This window comes from Gekko japonicus, unplaced genomic scaffold (genome assembly GCF_001447785.1).
Source record: "Gekko japonicus isolate JY-2015 unplaced genomic scaffold, Gekko_japonicus_V1.1 scaffold332, whole genome shotgun sequence".
Lineage (NCBI taxonomy): Eukaryota > Metazoa > Chordata > Lepidosauria > Squamata > Gekkonidae > Gekko > Gekko japonicus.
This window is the reverse complement of record NW_015177015.1, coordinates 1,236,649-1,250,764: the sequence shown is the minus strand read 5'-3', so window position 1 is coordinate 1,250,764 and position 14,116 is coordinate 1,236,649. Positions and strand designations below refer to the sequence as shown.

The window sequence follows — 14,116 nt, the reverse complement described above, 5'->3', positions numbered from 1 at the left end:
TCTGCTTCTATCTATCCCAATGATTCTATTTGTCTTGTCCAGGCTTTCAGAACCTTTAGAACTTACTTTTCTCTTAGACAAAGCCAGAAAGCTGTTTTTCTAGTCATCTCTAGGGTTCTCATTTATCAAGAATCAACTTATAACAAAAAATAAATAAATAAAGAAGAGAGAGAGAGAAATCATAGAAAGAAAGATAAAGAAAAGGAAAGAGGGAAAGGGAGAAAATCACCCCTAAGTGTATAATAAACAATATCATGCTAAAGCAAGAACCATCACATTCTTTTTCCATATAAACACAAATCAGAAACAAAAACATTTCATCCTTTGTATATCTTGATTTTTTCTCATTGTTGTTCACCCAGAACCCTGTGTACTCAGGGATAGGGTTAGGGTTATGTCCAAATTATAAATAAATAGATAAATATTTTTATTGTTTTTACTGTTTTAAACTGTGAGCTGTCAAGCAAGTCTGAATAAATACATAAACAGCCCCCAGGTCTCTTTCCTTGTGATATAAATAATGCTTCCATTATAACTTTAAATATTGATACAAGAATTTTGTGATTGGAAAGATCCCAGTATAGAAGACAGAAATTAGAACCTACTTTGTCATCCCCAAAATTTATCTGAAGCCATTAGTGATACTAAAAACCATTACAAGAGTCTGCTTGCCTAGTGAAAAGACACAGCTTTCCTCTAATATATTTCAGTTTTTGTTACTGGTAAAGAACATGAACGAATTTAAAATGATCATGGAGATTGCCCGAGGGGTGAGAGCATGGGTTACCCAGCAAAAGTATTTAATAAATAAAGGTTATGAAAGAATGCCATACCCTCAGTTTTACATGCTGTTTAAGTACCGGACAGCTGGAAGGATTAATGCTTATGCTTTATGCCCTGGCTATTCAGAAATTAAACGTTGCGTACAGCTGCTAGTTGATCACTACTTAAAGTATTAGAGCTCCTTAGGAAGCAGGAGACATTGCAGGGAAATCCTCATTGTTCTTTAGGATATATCTCAACCCATATTCAGATTTATCCTGGAGATTCACAAGAACAAAGAAGATAAAATAAAAATGACTCTGTGTTTGGCTCCAGTCACACCCAGACACTGACTTTGGTACGTACATATCAGCTGTTTTGTCATAATTGAATGCAAAACCATACATTTACAAAGCCTTTTGCCTGACTCTTAAATTGCACAGATTAAACAAAAATGCATGTTATAAAAGCTTGTTAGAGTGCTCTTGCTGAAATTCAAACAGGGACGCAGGTGCTCTTGTCTTTTTCTCACAGAGATATTCTCTACTAAAGTCCCTTTTAAGGTGGATAGGATGAACAGTATAGCAATGGGGGAGAAATAGAATGCTAGATCCTAGAGCCTCAAGTTCAAATCATGGTTCAGTCACAGACCACCTGGAGAGCCCATAGTAACTCAGGTTTCCCCCCTCAGTCTCCAATTCCATAACATAACACAGGAATATCAAGCAATGTGTGAGGCAGATTCCCTGCAGCAGCAGCAGCAGCAGCAATTTTCAGCATGCGAGTGAGTAGAATAGCCTCTGCTTGCCTGTCCCTGCTCTTCTTGCTAGTGCTGCCCCCATCTATCTCCTTTTTCTCTCCACTGCATCTGCCCAGAAGCACCAACACAATGGAAACTGTGCTGGGCCCCACTACAGCCCAGTAACCACCCCTCCTTTGCTGTAAAAGTGCAGTGTGGCTCAGCTGTGAAAAGAAAAGAAAATCTTTAAAGAGCCTAAAGGGGGCAGAGGAAATTAGGGCAAAGCTTAGTTCTGCCTCCTGCCAATACTGGTTATGGGTGGAAGGTCCACATGGATAGTCCACCTGCAGCCACTCTGCCGTTCCTCCGAAGCCAGACAAAAAGAGGTTTTCCTTTCAGCCGGATCAAAGGAGCCCTTCAGTGTTTTTGGTCTTTCCTGTTTGATTACACACAAACAGTTTCTACTGAAGAAGCAGAATCAACTGGGTGGGATTCAGTATCATCAATAGATTTTCAACATGCTCCTCAATATCAGTATGAGGCTGTTGAATGAGATCTTCAATATGCAAAGTCTCACTCCTTCACCAAGACTTGGCTGCCAGATTTGGAGTCAGTAGGAATCTCGGGGCCCTGTGCACGCAATCCGGTCCATTTTTGGACTCCTTCCACCCACTCTCCCAGGCAGATGTTGACAGGGTCCTATCAGCTGTGTGGCCTACTACCTGCTCCTTGGATCCCTGCCTTTCTTGGTAGGTGAAAGCCTCCAGGGAAGAGGTAGGGGGAGCCTTGGGAGACATTGTAAATCTCTCACTTTCCCCAGGGCTCATTCCCTAGCTCCCTCAAGGAGGCAGTGGTGACACCCCTCCTGAAAAGGTCATTGTTAGATGAGAGGGACCTAGCCAATTACCACCCAGTATATAATCTCCCATTTCTGGGAAAGGTGATTGAGTGAGCAGTGGCTGAACAGCTCCAGGAATTCCTGGATGAGACATCTGCCCTAGATCCCTTCCACTCTGGCTTCTGGTTGGGGTTCAGGACTGAGACAGCTCTGGTTGATGATCTCTGGTTACACCTTGATACAGGTGGGATGGTGCTACTTATTCTGTTGGATTTGTCTGCTGCCTTTGACACAGCAGACCACTTGGTCCTGGTCAACCGCCTGGCCTCCCTAGGTGTGAGGGGTATGGCCTTGAGCCGATTCTCCTCATTCCTCCAGGGTTGGTCCAAGAGGGTAATCATGGGTGGAGAGAGATTGTCACTGTGAGCCCTGACCTGTGGACTTCCGCAGGGGTTGATTCTCTTCCCAATGTTATTTAACATCTATATGCGCCCTCTGCCAGAGATTGTCAAGAGGTTTGGAGTGGAGAGCCATCAATATGCAGATGACACCCGGCTCTACTTCTTATTTAAGGAGCAACCAGTAGCCGGAATTCTGGTCTTGGCCTCCTGCCTAGATGCAGTGGTGGAATGGCTAGGTGAGAGTTGAATGAAGCTAAAGCCATCTAACACAGAGATTATGGGGCAGGGGAAGCCTGGACCACTGGGGTGGCCACTTCTACCAACCCTTGATGGGGTCTTTATTTCTACACTCGACTCAGACAGGAATTTGGGAGTGCGCCTTGATTCTTTACTCTCTCACTATACCTATTACTGTAATGCACTCTACATATTGGACTGTCCTTAAAGACAACCAGAAACTGCAGCTGGTTTTCAGAATGTAGCAGCCTGATTATTGTCAGGGGTTAGCTAGTTCAAGGTGCTGGTTATGACCTTTAAAGACTGATATAGCAATTGATTCACATATCTAAACTTAAAGGACTGTCTCCTCTTATATGTCCCCATGCACCAACTTCTGTTCTCAGGCCGCTACCTACTGGATGTTCCCCCATATAAGGTAGCCCATCTGGCATTAACCAGAGCCCATGCCTTTTCCACTGTAGCTCCTACTTTGTGGAACAGGCGTCCTGAGGAGATGAGGGGCATGACTATCTGTAGACATCTTTAGGAGATGCTGCAAGGCCTTTTTTTTTTGCCCAGGCTTTTAATTCCAAATGATGAGCAACATACGGGATCCATGAAATTGCTGACATGGAAATGGTTTCAATATATGAAATTTCACCCAATGGAGCGACCTTAAGACTAGAAAACATTGCTTACACTATTAATATGATAGGATTGGCAACCTTTTTTTACAGCAAGCATGGGAGAAAGTAGGCCTCCTTTCATCTACCCATCACAGAGCATACGATCATGTTTGCTGTCTTTTGATTACTGCAGAAGGAACTCACATTACCAGAGGGGAGAAAAAAAGATCATGGGAAAGAAGTTTTCTCTTCCTCAGGCAAGAACAGAAATACTTTGGAAGATGCAAGGATTCTAGTGTGCATGGGAACGAATGTACTGCACTGAATAACAAGTACATGGTTGGGCTACCACCAAGCAATGGTGCACTTTGACTTATCTTTGCCTTCAATAGGTACAGCAGGACAATCCCCCAGAGGAATCATCCACTCGCTGCACTTTAAGGCCCTTTTAAAAATTATGCAATAAGTATATGATGTAAAAGACTGTACAATATTTCTCTGATCTGAATGAGTAGCTGCTGCAACAGCTCTGTGTGTGTGTGTGTTTGTGTGTGTGTATGCATTGGAGAAGGATGATTCTGATTAATTATCTTTCTAGATTTAGTAAGAGATATGTTTAGGAAGATCAAGCCAAAGCTGTTTCTGTTTGAAGAAACCCATGCTGCTTTCCAGCTTTCCCAGATAAAAACATCTCTTTGGATGCCTAACTCCATAGATCAATAGAGAGAGATGCATACATTAATAATATGGATATTTCAGCTGTGAGACCACTGAGCTACAGGTGGTTTTGTCTCTGGAGTAGAATTAAGCAGGAAGCATTGTGCTTTTGGTAACTATTGCTTAAAGCTAACGATCGGATGGTTCATGGGAGCACTTAAAATCAGATTACCTGGTACTCAGAAAGAAAGAGAGGCTTCTAGACTATACTGTGACACTAGGAAGCAAGACGCCTTTTCCCCACCTTCACTGGATGAATACAGACCCACCACAACATGCTGCAGCCACTCAGTGAGCCAGACAACTGTATTGCCCTGCTAAGTGAGAGCAAGGCTTTGAATATCCCTCTGCAGATTTCCAATGAGTTTTTGATATTCCTCTACAGACTGCCAATCAGTCATAAAAGAATGGTGAAATTATCTGTGCAGCTCAGTACAATACAGGCAGACACCTTATCAACTACTAACTTACCATGTGGTACTAGGTGGTCAGTATTCACCCGGGGGATAAAGGGCCAACAGCCTGATGACATCTGAGACATTGATCATGAAGATGGTCGTCATGATCAGGAAAGATCAATGGTTTTTAAGCCATCAGAATTTGTATAATGAGCTGTGGCTGGATTTCTGATTGGTGGTTCATCTGTGTATTATTAGGCAAACATGGTGTTTCTAACATTGTTTGTTTTGTAACACTAAAGTGGGACTAGAGGGAGATGCTTCAGAGGAGAAGGGCATGCAAGAGAAGAGCGTTTATCCCTTTTTGCCACATTCCAGGTCTCTCCTGCAAGTGCCCTCCCCATGGGCATGGGAAGGATTTCACCATTCTTTTGTGACTCCCTTTTATCGCCCACTGATTTCCTCCTACAAATACATTATCTTTCTTGTACTTGGGAATATCTGTTTGCCAAAGTAATGTGTAGTTCTGTGCTTAGCCTCACAATTTGTAGAAAATGGCCAAATGGACCTTTGCAAAAGGTAAGCAGGGAACTCGGAGAAGGAGAAAAGATTACACAAATGGCCAACTTTAAGTTGAAACTGGAGTCAATGTCTGCCCAGTACGGAATGATTTATGAGCTTCAGCATACAGAGGGTACTTTCACGGGAAGAGAAGCTGCAGAGCCCCAAATCAGGGCAAGCTGCAACAGCACACTACAAAGCAAGGAATAATGTATTCAGACATCCTTCCCCGGTGCAGACTGATGTGCACTGCTTTGCACGTAAACAAATCTGTGCAAAAACTGTTATGAGTGGCTGCTAATGGGCAGATCCTCTGTGGAGGCAAAGGCATTTCTTGCATTTGTACTGGTAGATTTGTGGAGCAGTATATTATTTGCTTGTATTCTGGAATAACAGGGTGAGGCCCTGAGCATAATTATATTATTAATTTTACTTATTTAGTATGTTTTTATGATAAATTTTATCCCATCTGCCCTCCAAGATACTCAAAGCACTGTACATGATTCTCTCTCTTCTCTGTATGGCCCTCCCAAGAGCCCTGTGAGGTAGGCTAGGCTCAGGAATAGAGACTGGCCCAAAGTTGCTCAGTACTCTTCACGGCTATGTGGGTCCGGGTGAACTTGGGTCTCAGATCTGACGCTTGAGCTCCCATTTTTATTATTGTAAAAAAAATGATCTTTTAAAAAATACAAGCATTAATTGGGAAGGGTGACTAATTTCTGTTTGGATCCCCCCCTTTTTGCTTCCCCTTCTGACATCACTTCCGGTGATGTCAGGGGGCATGGCATATGCTAATGAGCTATTATGCTAACAGCCTAGGAGCTCATTAGCATACTGTAAGCATATAAACCTCGATCAGGGGTCATTTCACAGAAAAAGAGCAACGCTGGGCGGGACTGCACAAAGCAGCCAATGAACCCAGCCAGTGTCTTCCGAGTGGCAGTTTTTTCGGCCTAACACTAAAGGAGTGCATTTTAGAATTCTGGCACCCAAAACTCTTTTATAATATAGGAGAGATATGTAACAGAAGTCCATCAGTGGCTATTAGCCACAAGGTATAGACAGGAACTCTCAGTCTGGGACAAGTGATGCTCTGTCTTGGTGCTTGTGGGGGGCAACAGTGTCCTGGACCCACTGCTGGACCTCCTGATGGCACCACCTGGTATTTTTGGCCACTGTGTGACAGAGTGTTGGACTAGATGGACCATTGCCTTATCCAACATTGGCTTCTCAGGAGAATCAGGGTTTCTGAACTGGTGGCATTCCACAAGGAGTTGTAGTCAGAGATGTAAAATTACCAAAAATTTTGAAGCCGGTGGGGGGGGGGGGGGGATTCTTTTGCTCCCCAACTGAAATTTTGGGAACAATTGAAATATATGAAATATTTTATTGTTGGGAAGTTGGGAAAATATAGCATGTAATACAGCAATCTAGCCTCAAGATTACAGAAGCGTGGGTCAGTGTGGCTGTGTGTCTACGTGGACGTTGAAATCCACCAACACCAACAAACTGGGAGACTCCAGCCCAAGCTAGAGACTATCTCTACCAGCGCAGACAGGGTATCCAGCAGCAAGCTAGGTAGATGGTAAACCGGAAGGACGCCCAATCTATCCCTGGTGCCCAGCTCAAGCAACACACAAACAGTGGCAGCAATATTCTGCACTGGGAGTCTGCAGGAGGAGAAAGAATCTCAGAGGGTAATCCCCCCATGACAGGAGGCTTTAATATGATGGAAGGCTTCACTTTTCCAGAGATCAGTGTAATAACTCCAAATGAACCTTTTAGAGAGTAAGATAAAAGGAAGGGTGGGAAATCAGACACAGGAAGGAGCAAGAGGGAGCCGTAACATTCTTTTTTCCTGCCCAAGTTGGGAAGAAGCATAACACAAAGATAAGAGAGGAAGGATGAAGAAGATTTTAAACTGAGAAGAAATAGGATGTGAACCGAGTATCAGTAGATAAACTTAGAGGGATTATATCAGATTTGGATAACAGAAAGGATTGACATCAATTCTCTGCAAACCTTCTGAGTTTTAAACAGCTGAGACATTGTCTTCATCCCGAAAGAAATAAAATAAACAGGAGTCTCATGGCACTTAAAAGATTAACAACATTTTATTCCAACAAACTTTCATGGACAACAGCTCACTCTGCAGATGCAATGACGGGATCCTCACTAAGCCGTCATTAGATATAGGAGGTTTGAAAAAATAGCAGCAAGGCCAAGAGACCATGAAATTTAGGAAGTACAGAGCGAATTACAAATCTTATCAGCAAAAATACAGAGGGCATTCACTATTTATGTCAAGCTAGTTAAAACCTGAACTGGAAAGGGAGAATCAACAGAGATTTACTGTGGGCTCCAAGTCACTGACTCAACCCCAACCTCATTTTCTTGTAATCGCTCACCCTACTTTTCTCCCTAGTGTTTCCAAGGTACAAGTCCCCCCCCCGTTATGTATTTATTGTTATGCACTATACATTCTGACTCTGGAGTCAGCACTGCACTGCAGTCCTAACCTGAATTGATTTCCTGTGGCATTTGAGCAAGTAAGTTCACCATGGTGCTGCTGGGAAAGTGAGTTCGGTCAAGGAAACCCCGACTAACAAACTTATTGTGTAGTCTAGCCCTTACTCCTTACTGTCTACTAGCATTAAGTGATTGTATCCCTGCTACCCTTCCCACATGCACAAGACATAGCAAAATGTATTTCTTCTGATATAATTTGAAAACCCAGTTAAATTAAATCATGTGAACCATGTGTTGTACATTGCATTACTTCATGTGTACATTGTTATTTCATGAAAAATTATATTAAGGCACTATGTGGCTGCATCTTTTTCATGAAAAATTATATTAAGGCACTATGTGGCTGCATCTTTTTCTCTATTGTTTGCACAAACAGGGCTGTGCTAACTACACATTCCTTCCTGCTCAAGCATCACTGAATCCAACCCCATACACCCCAATGACAGAGAAAAGGGTCTGCAGCTTATACTCATTCCCTACTAATCTGTCCCCCCGTGTGTGAGGCCAGTGCAGACTGAGAGTCACTGACTCCCCCTGCATCAACGTCAGTACAAGATTATCCTCTACTCCCCCTCTGTACTATTTTGGATTTTAGCAGATAAAGAACCTGCTCCACTGTATAATGCACTACGCATGTACTGATGAAGGCAGGCAGGTGTATGAGAGAAACAGGAGGGATAAAGCATTTTGCTGTCAGATAAGTACCGGTTTGGAGTCACAGAAGTTTAAATAATGGTAATACTGAGACTTACCACTGGTGCAGCCAGCCTCATCACTTCCATTCTCACAGTCTCTCTCCCCATCACATCTCCAGGAAGAAGGGATGCATTTGTTGCTGGAGTCTCCACAGCTGATTTTTTCGGCTGGGCACAGTTGTCTGGCTACAAAAATAAAACACCTGTTACTTAAAAGGGGAACAGACATTAAACAACCCTGCAAAAAAACTTATATGTATTGCATTTCAGGTATATTTCTACTCCAAGCCAAATTCCTTGGCGTAGAACAATTCTTGCTAAAAACTGTTGTTTGTTGTGGCAGAAGACATCGTTTTTCACAGAACTAAGGCATCTATACTTTGAAAACACACTGTGACACAAGGCAGAGTTTTCTTTTGCATAGATTCACCCCTCCCCTTTTGTATGCTGAATAACTGACAGCAGTGTGATTCATTTACAAAGATATAGAAAACTAACACAAACCTTCAAGAATTTTAAAGGAAAACATCTAAAATTAATAATTTTATGTTTTTGTATATTGGGGAATTTTTCTATCCCAACGTACCTCTTTGTGGGGAATATGTTACAGGTTAGCAGGAGGCATCATTAGCTTGTCATATCTCTTCAAAGCACATAAAAATGATTCCCTGGATCAATGTTTTCTTAATAAACTCATAGGGTATTTTTGTACCCCAAAATGTTAAATGATCTTGGGAGAAAAAGTACGCAATTGCAAAATGTGTAGATTTCTGGGGTTGTTTTGTATGCTGGATGCTTTTTGTTTACAGAAAGCAAACTGTAAGTGGTAACTTCCTGTACTCCAGGGACATTGTTTACTATTTTATAGGTGACAATATCCTAAGAGATCAAAGTTGTACAGCCATTCTCTATTCATTCTGCCGACAAAAGTGCAACCAGAATAAGAAACTCACCCCAGCAAGATACTTTTCTATTCCCTGTCCATAATACATTTTCATTGGTCAAATCCAACACTGTTCAATAGCAACAGGAATTTTTCATACAAAGGTTAGAACAAAAGCTTTAGTAACAAAGTGCAATTAAAACACCATAGCACACTTTAATTGCTGCTTCATTTCCCAGATATTATGCACATTACTTAGCTGGAACATTTGGGAGTTTATTGTTTTATATTTGGCACATTTGAAGCCCAGTACTGCATTTACAAAAGCACGTTAACTTCCAAGCCAAGCCACCAGAATAAACTCAAATTTACACATGCTATTTGAATATAAAATATATATATTTGAAGTTACAACATTGAAATACACTGGGCCACTTTCGTGACTGGAGAAAAAAGATTACGAAATGGAATGTGAAACAGATTTCAACAAAACAAAACAAAAACTCAAGGACGGAGAAATCTATGAAGCTGATCACAATTGGTATGTGGTTCTCTTTTACAACATTCATACATTGTGCATTCTTCCCTATGTGTTATCCTACTCCTTCTCAACAAATACAGGTACTACATTTTACTTTGTAATGGTTACTAGTGGTCAAGTTCTGAATAATCATATGCTTAAGTAGAACGCCTCTCTGGGTTAAATAAGCATACATCTCTTTGGATCACAGTCATAGATTTGTATCCAAGGAACTGTGGATATACCAGAGCTCTTCTAGATTCCCTTTACACTGCAGCTATTCCAGAAGGTTAGGGAACTTCCAGACAGGCTATGGCATGCTGTGAGGGAATGCAGTCAGAAGAAATATTCTCAACTCGCCAGTGCATGTGTGGAAACACTGGGCTGCATCCAGCAATATGTCAGCAGAAGGTGCTGGCAACTGTAGACTTTCCCGTGTTCCCCAACCTCAGCAGGGCCTTCCAACCCCAGGAAAAGTTGATTCCCCTTGTGTTGTTAGACCTTGTGCTTCCCCACTCCTCAGTGCAGCCCCTCACTCACACGACTGTTAGTGCATGAGGATTCTGCAACCCCAGGAATCAACTTTCTTGGGGTCAGAAGGACTGCTGGGGGAGGGGAATGCAAGAAAGATCTGTGATCCGTGCACCAATTGCTCACTGGAGCCAACCTGCATCCTAGTCATGTATAGGACTCTTTGGATCTTTACCTCTGGCAAACAGTGAAGAGTAAAATATGACATCTATCTTTGTTGAGCAGTGGTAGGATTAGTACATAGGGTGGTAGGCACCTGAGATCTCAATTACTTTTTATTTTACTTCCTGGTAAATACATATTACTGTATATATAGGTAAAGGTTCCCTTGCTCGAAAGCCAGTCGAATCCGACTCCAGGGTTGCGGTGCTCATCTCTGTTTCAAAGCCGAAGAGCCAGCGCTGTCTGAAGACCTTTCCGTGGTCATGTGGCTGGCATGACTAAACACCAAGGCGCACGGAACGCTGTTACCTTCCCACAGAAGTGGTACCTATTTATCTACTTGCAATTTCTTGTTTTCGAACCGCTAGGTTGGCAGGAGCTGGAACTAGAGACGGGAGCTCACTCCGTCATGTGGCACTAATTGGGTCTCAAACTGCTGAACTACCGACCTTCCACAGCCTGCAGTTCAGCGTCTTAACCACTTGAGCCACCGCAGCTCCTTAATACACGTATATATAAACAAAAAAGGACTCGCCTGGGAAAAATCTAGAGGTGTATCTGTATACACCTCTAGTTTCTTTCCAGGCCAATCCTTTTGTTTTGGTTTGGGGTTTTTTTTCCTATTGAGACTGCCTATGTAGGAGAAAACATGTGTGGGAGACAAGCACCAGATACAAAGAATGCTTGAACTGCTCGCCTCATCAGAGCTGAAATAATCAGAATGCCACAGCAATGGTATTTTACTTTTGCTTCCCCTTATTACCATGGCATAATATCATATTTGGATACACTCTGGCAATAGAAGCTTTACCTAGTTTTACATGTAAGCAGTTTAATTTCTATAAACTTGCACTCTTAACCTACAACTCTGGCCAAAAAAGAAAAAAAAGAACCAAGAAATGACAATATCTGGCAGGAATGGACAAGAAACAAAACAGCTGTTCAGATGAAAATGTATTTATTTGAGGGCAAGACTCTGAGGAATTGGTCTTCTCTGTTTCTGTAACAAAATTCTCTCTCACTGTCCGAAAGGCCTGAGGGTGAAGTGGCTCAGAGAATTTGTGCTTTTGAAAAGAAGGGGGGCGATGACAAACAATGAGAATATGAAAAAAAACAGTGAAACACAGCAAACTGACAAGACGGATGTATGTCTCAGTATTATTTTGAACCCTAACCTGGACAAGTAGCATCTAAAAAACAAAACAAAAATGGAATGAAAGGAGGATCCTATTTATTGAGAGAATATGACATGAGGTTAATCATCTAATTAATAGAGTAATCTGATACATTTTAAAAATCCATGTAGTAGATTCCACTTATCATTCATTAATTCTAGCCAGGGAATTGAGTGGAAATGGCAGCTAAGCATAAGCTAATCCAATCTGTACTTTCATGCGTAGCCCTTTTACAGTGTGAAAAGTGACCAACTTGTGCAAATACACAAACAAAACCAAAGCAAATAATACTGGGGAAAATGGCCAAGGATATTTTGGTCTGTATCTTTGAGGCAATCCTAATGACAGCAAGCCATGGAATGCAATCACAGGTGAAGACCACCCTCTGCTTACTTGCTTTCATAACTTTTTTATTTGTGCCCAAAATATTTCCTTTCTTATACTGATCTTCACTGGCCTGGGAAGAAATGCACAGTTAACTTGATACACGATAGTGACTGCTGTCAGGGCTGGAGAGTTTATGTCAATGCAAAATACAGAGAGGCGGCCTTCCCCAAAAGAGAACATTGAACAAACTCGGTTAAAATGTCAGACACATCAAGACCAATTTATCACAATGAAGCACAAATGCCAACGATGGACAACAATGCTTTATTTATAGAGAGACAAGAGAGAAGACAAGACGGTTCCATTGACTTGCCACAGCCAATGGCCCCCGTTCATTCTTCTTGCTTTCTTTACACACCAACACTACAAATTCTTTCACAGAAATCGTAGAGCCTGACTGGCGCCCCACTGCTTGGCTTCCTCTTGTGCCCACTGCTGAGCTTTTCAGGCACAGAAGCATTATGTATTAGGAAAACGAGAGATAGCAGAATGGATTTGCTTTCACAAGACCATTTGTCAGGTTCTCACCATACAGGTACTCAACACGCCTGCACAAAATGGAATTCACTAACTTCTACTTATGGGAAACCTACAGACTGTTTCATTAGCAGGCTAGACAGCATCTGGGAGCGTGAAAAAGGCCCATTTTTGTGGAAATCTGCTACTAACTTGAACAATGAAGGCAGCTTTCTCACTACCATGTCAAGAATTTCTAACATCATCCTTGTTCTGAGACAAGAAAATAGCAGGCAAGTGTTTTGCTGTGATTACAATTTAGATAAGTATTTAGAGGGACACTTTAAAAACAGTTCTGGAGGCTGGACTAGTTCAACTGCCAGCTTCAGGGCTTTTAACCATTCACTACACTATATATAGTTAAAAGTAATATAATACATTTAAAAAATAACAACAACAATAATAATGATTAAAACAAGCCAAAAGCCCACTATGGTTATCAAAACAGCATAAAAATCATTAAGTGACCTAAATGATATCTGACAACAATCCTCAGGCTAGAAGCAGAACACAAACACAGCTTGAACTAATGGAACCTATCATTCAATATAAAGCATTAGCACTCCCACTGCAGCTCAGAAAGTGCAGTGCAATCCTAACCACATTCTAAATCCATTTAAGCCAATGGGTGGGCTTAGAAGGGTAAAACTCTGTTTAGGATTGCACTGTGGACTTCTGCTCTTAGACCCCGAAGACCCTAAATCTTCAGGTTGAGCAGGTACCTTCAGAACTATATTCCCTAAAAGTCTTATAAAAATGTGCTTCCTAATGCTGGGTCTGGGACACAAACCAGAACACTAATACGTAAGCCACATCATACTCTATGGTGTTGAAGTATGGGGATGGCAAGATCAAACCCTTACCAAGATGGAAATAATCCAAAATAATTTTATGAGGTGCATTTTGGTGCTCCCACAGGGGACACCAGCAGCTATGATGCAAGCTGAGCTTGGCTTACCCTCAATAAGGGTTCATGCACATGTTATAATCTTGAAACTTTGGAAGAAACATCAGCTAGCCAATACAAGCACTTTTAGTAATTCTAGCTTCCATATTCTGCAAACTAACGACCCAGCCCATCTTAGCACACTATCCAACATCATTGCTAAATACACAATTCCGGATGACTTATTATCCCCTTCAGGTAACAACTTACATTTATGGGGCTGAGTCTACAATGAAGATACACTAATTGACAGATCCCTAATCAGTTGACAGAAATTTGCACCACGATATCCAGCATTTAAAACAGACCACTCTAGAGCCTCCTATCTGGCTCTTATCTCAATCTCTCCCTTATATATAATTGAGTAAGACGCAGCATGAGCCAAATGCGCTCCGTCAACCTTTGGCCGGCCAGCTGCCGCTCAAAGCTGCTGCCATGCCATCGGTTGGGAGGCGGCAGCCGCACGCTGCGTCAATGGCCTGGAGGCGGCAGCGGCGACGAGCCGCTCGCC

General features: G+C 42.0%; 1 protein-coding gene across 1 annotated transcript in view; it reads right to left on the bottom strand.

Moving 5' to 3' along the window:
- The window catches only part of LOC107124280 (low-density lipoprotein receptor-related protein 8-like), a gene marked incomplete at its 3' end in the record, with an annotated part of 212,174 nt that overhangs the window by 26,669 nt on the left and 171,389 nt on the right, over positions 1–14,116 (bottom strand). Inside the window, exon 4 of the mRNA XM_015427700.1 lies at positions 8,543–8,671. Coding sequence (XP_015283186.1) covers positions 8,543–8,671 — 129 coding nt within the window. The remainder of the gene's footprint in view (positions 1–8,542; positions 8,672–14,116) is intronic.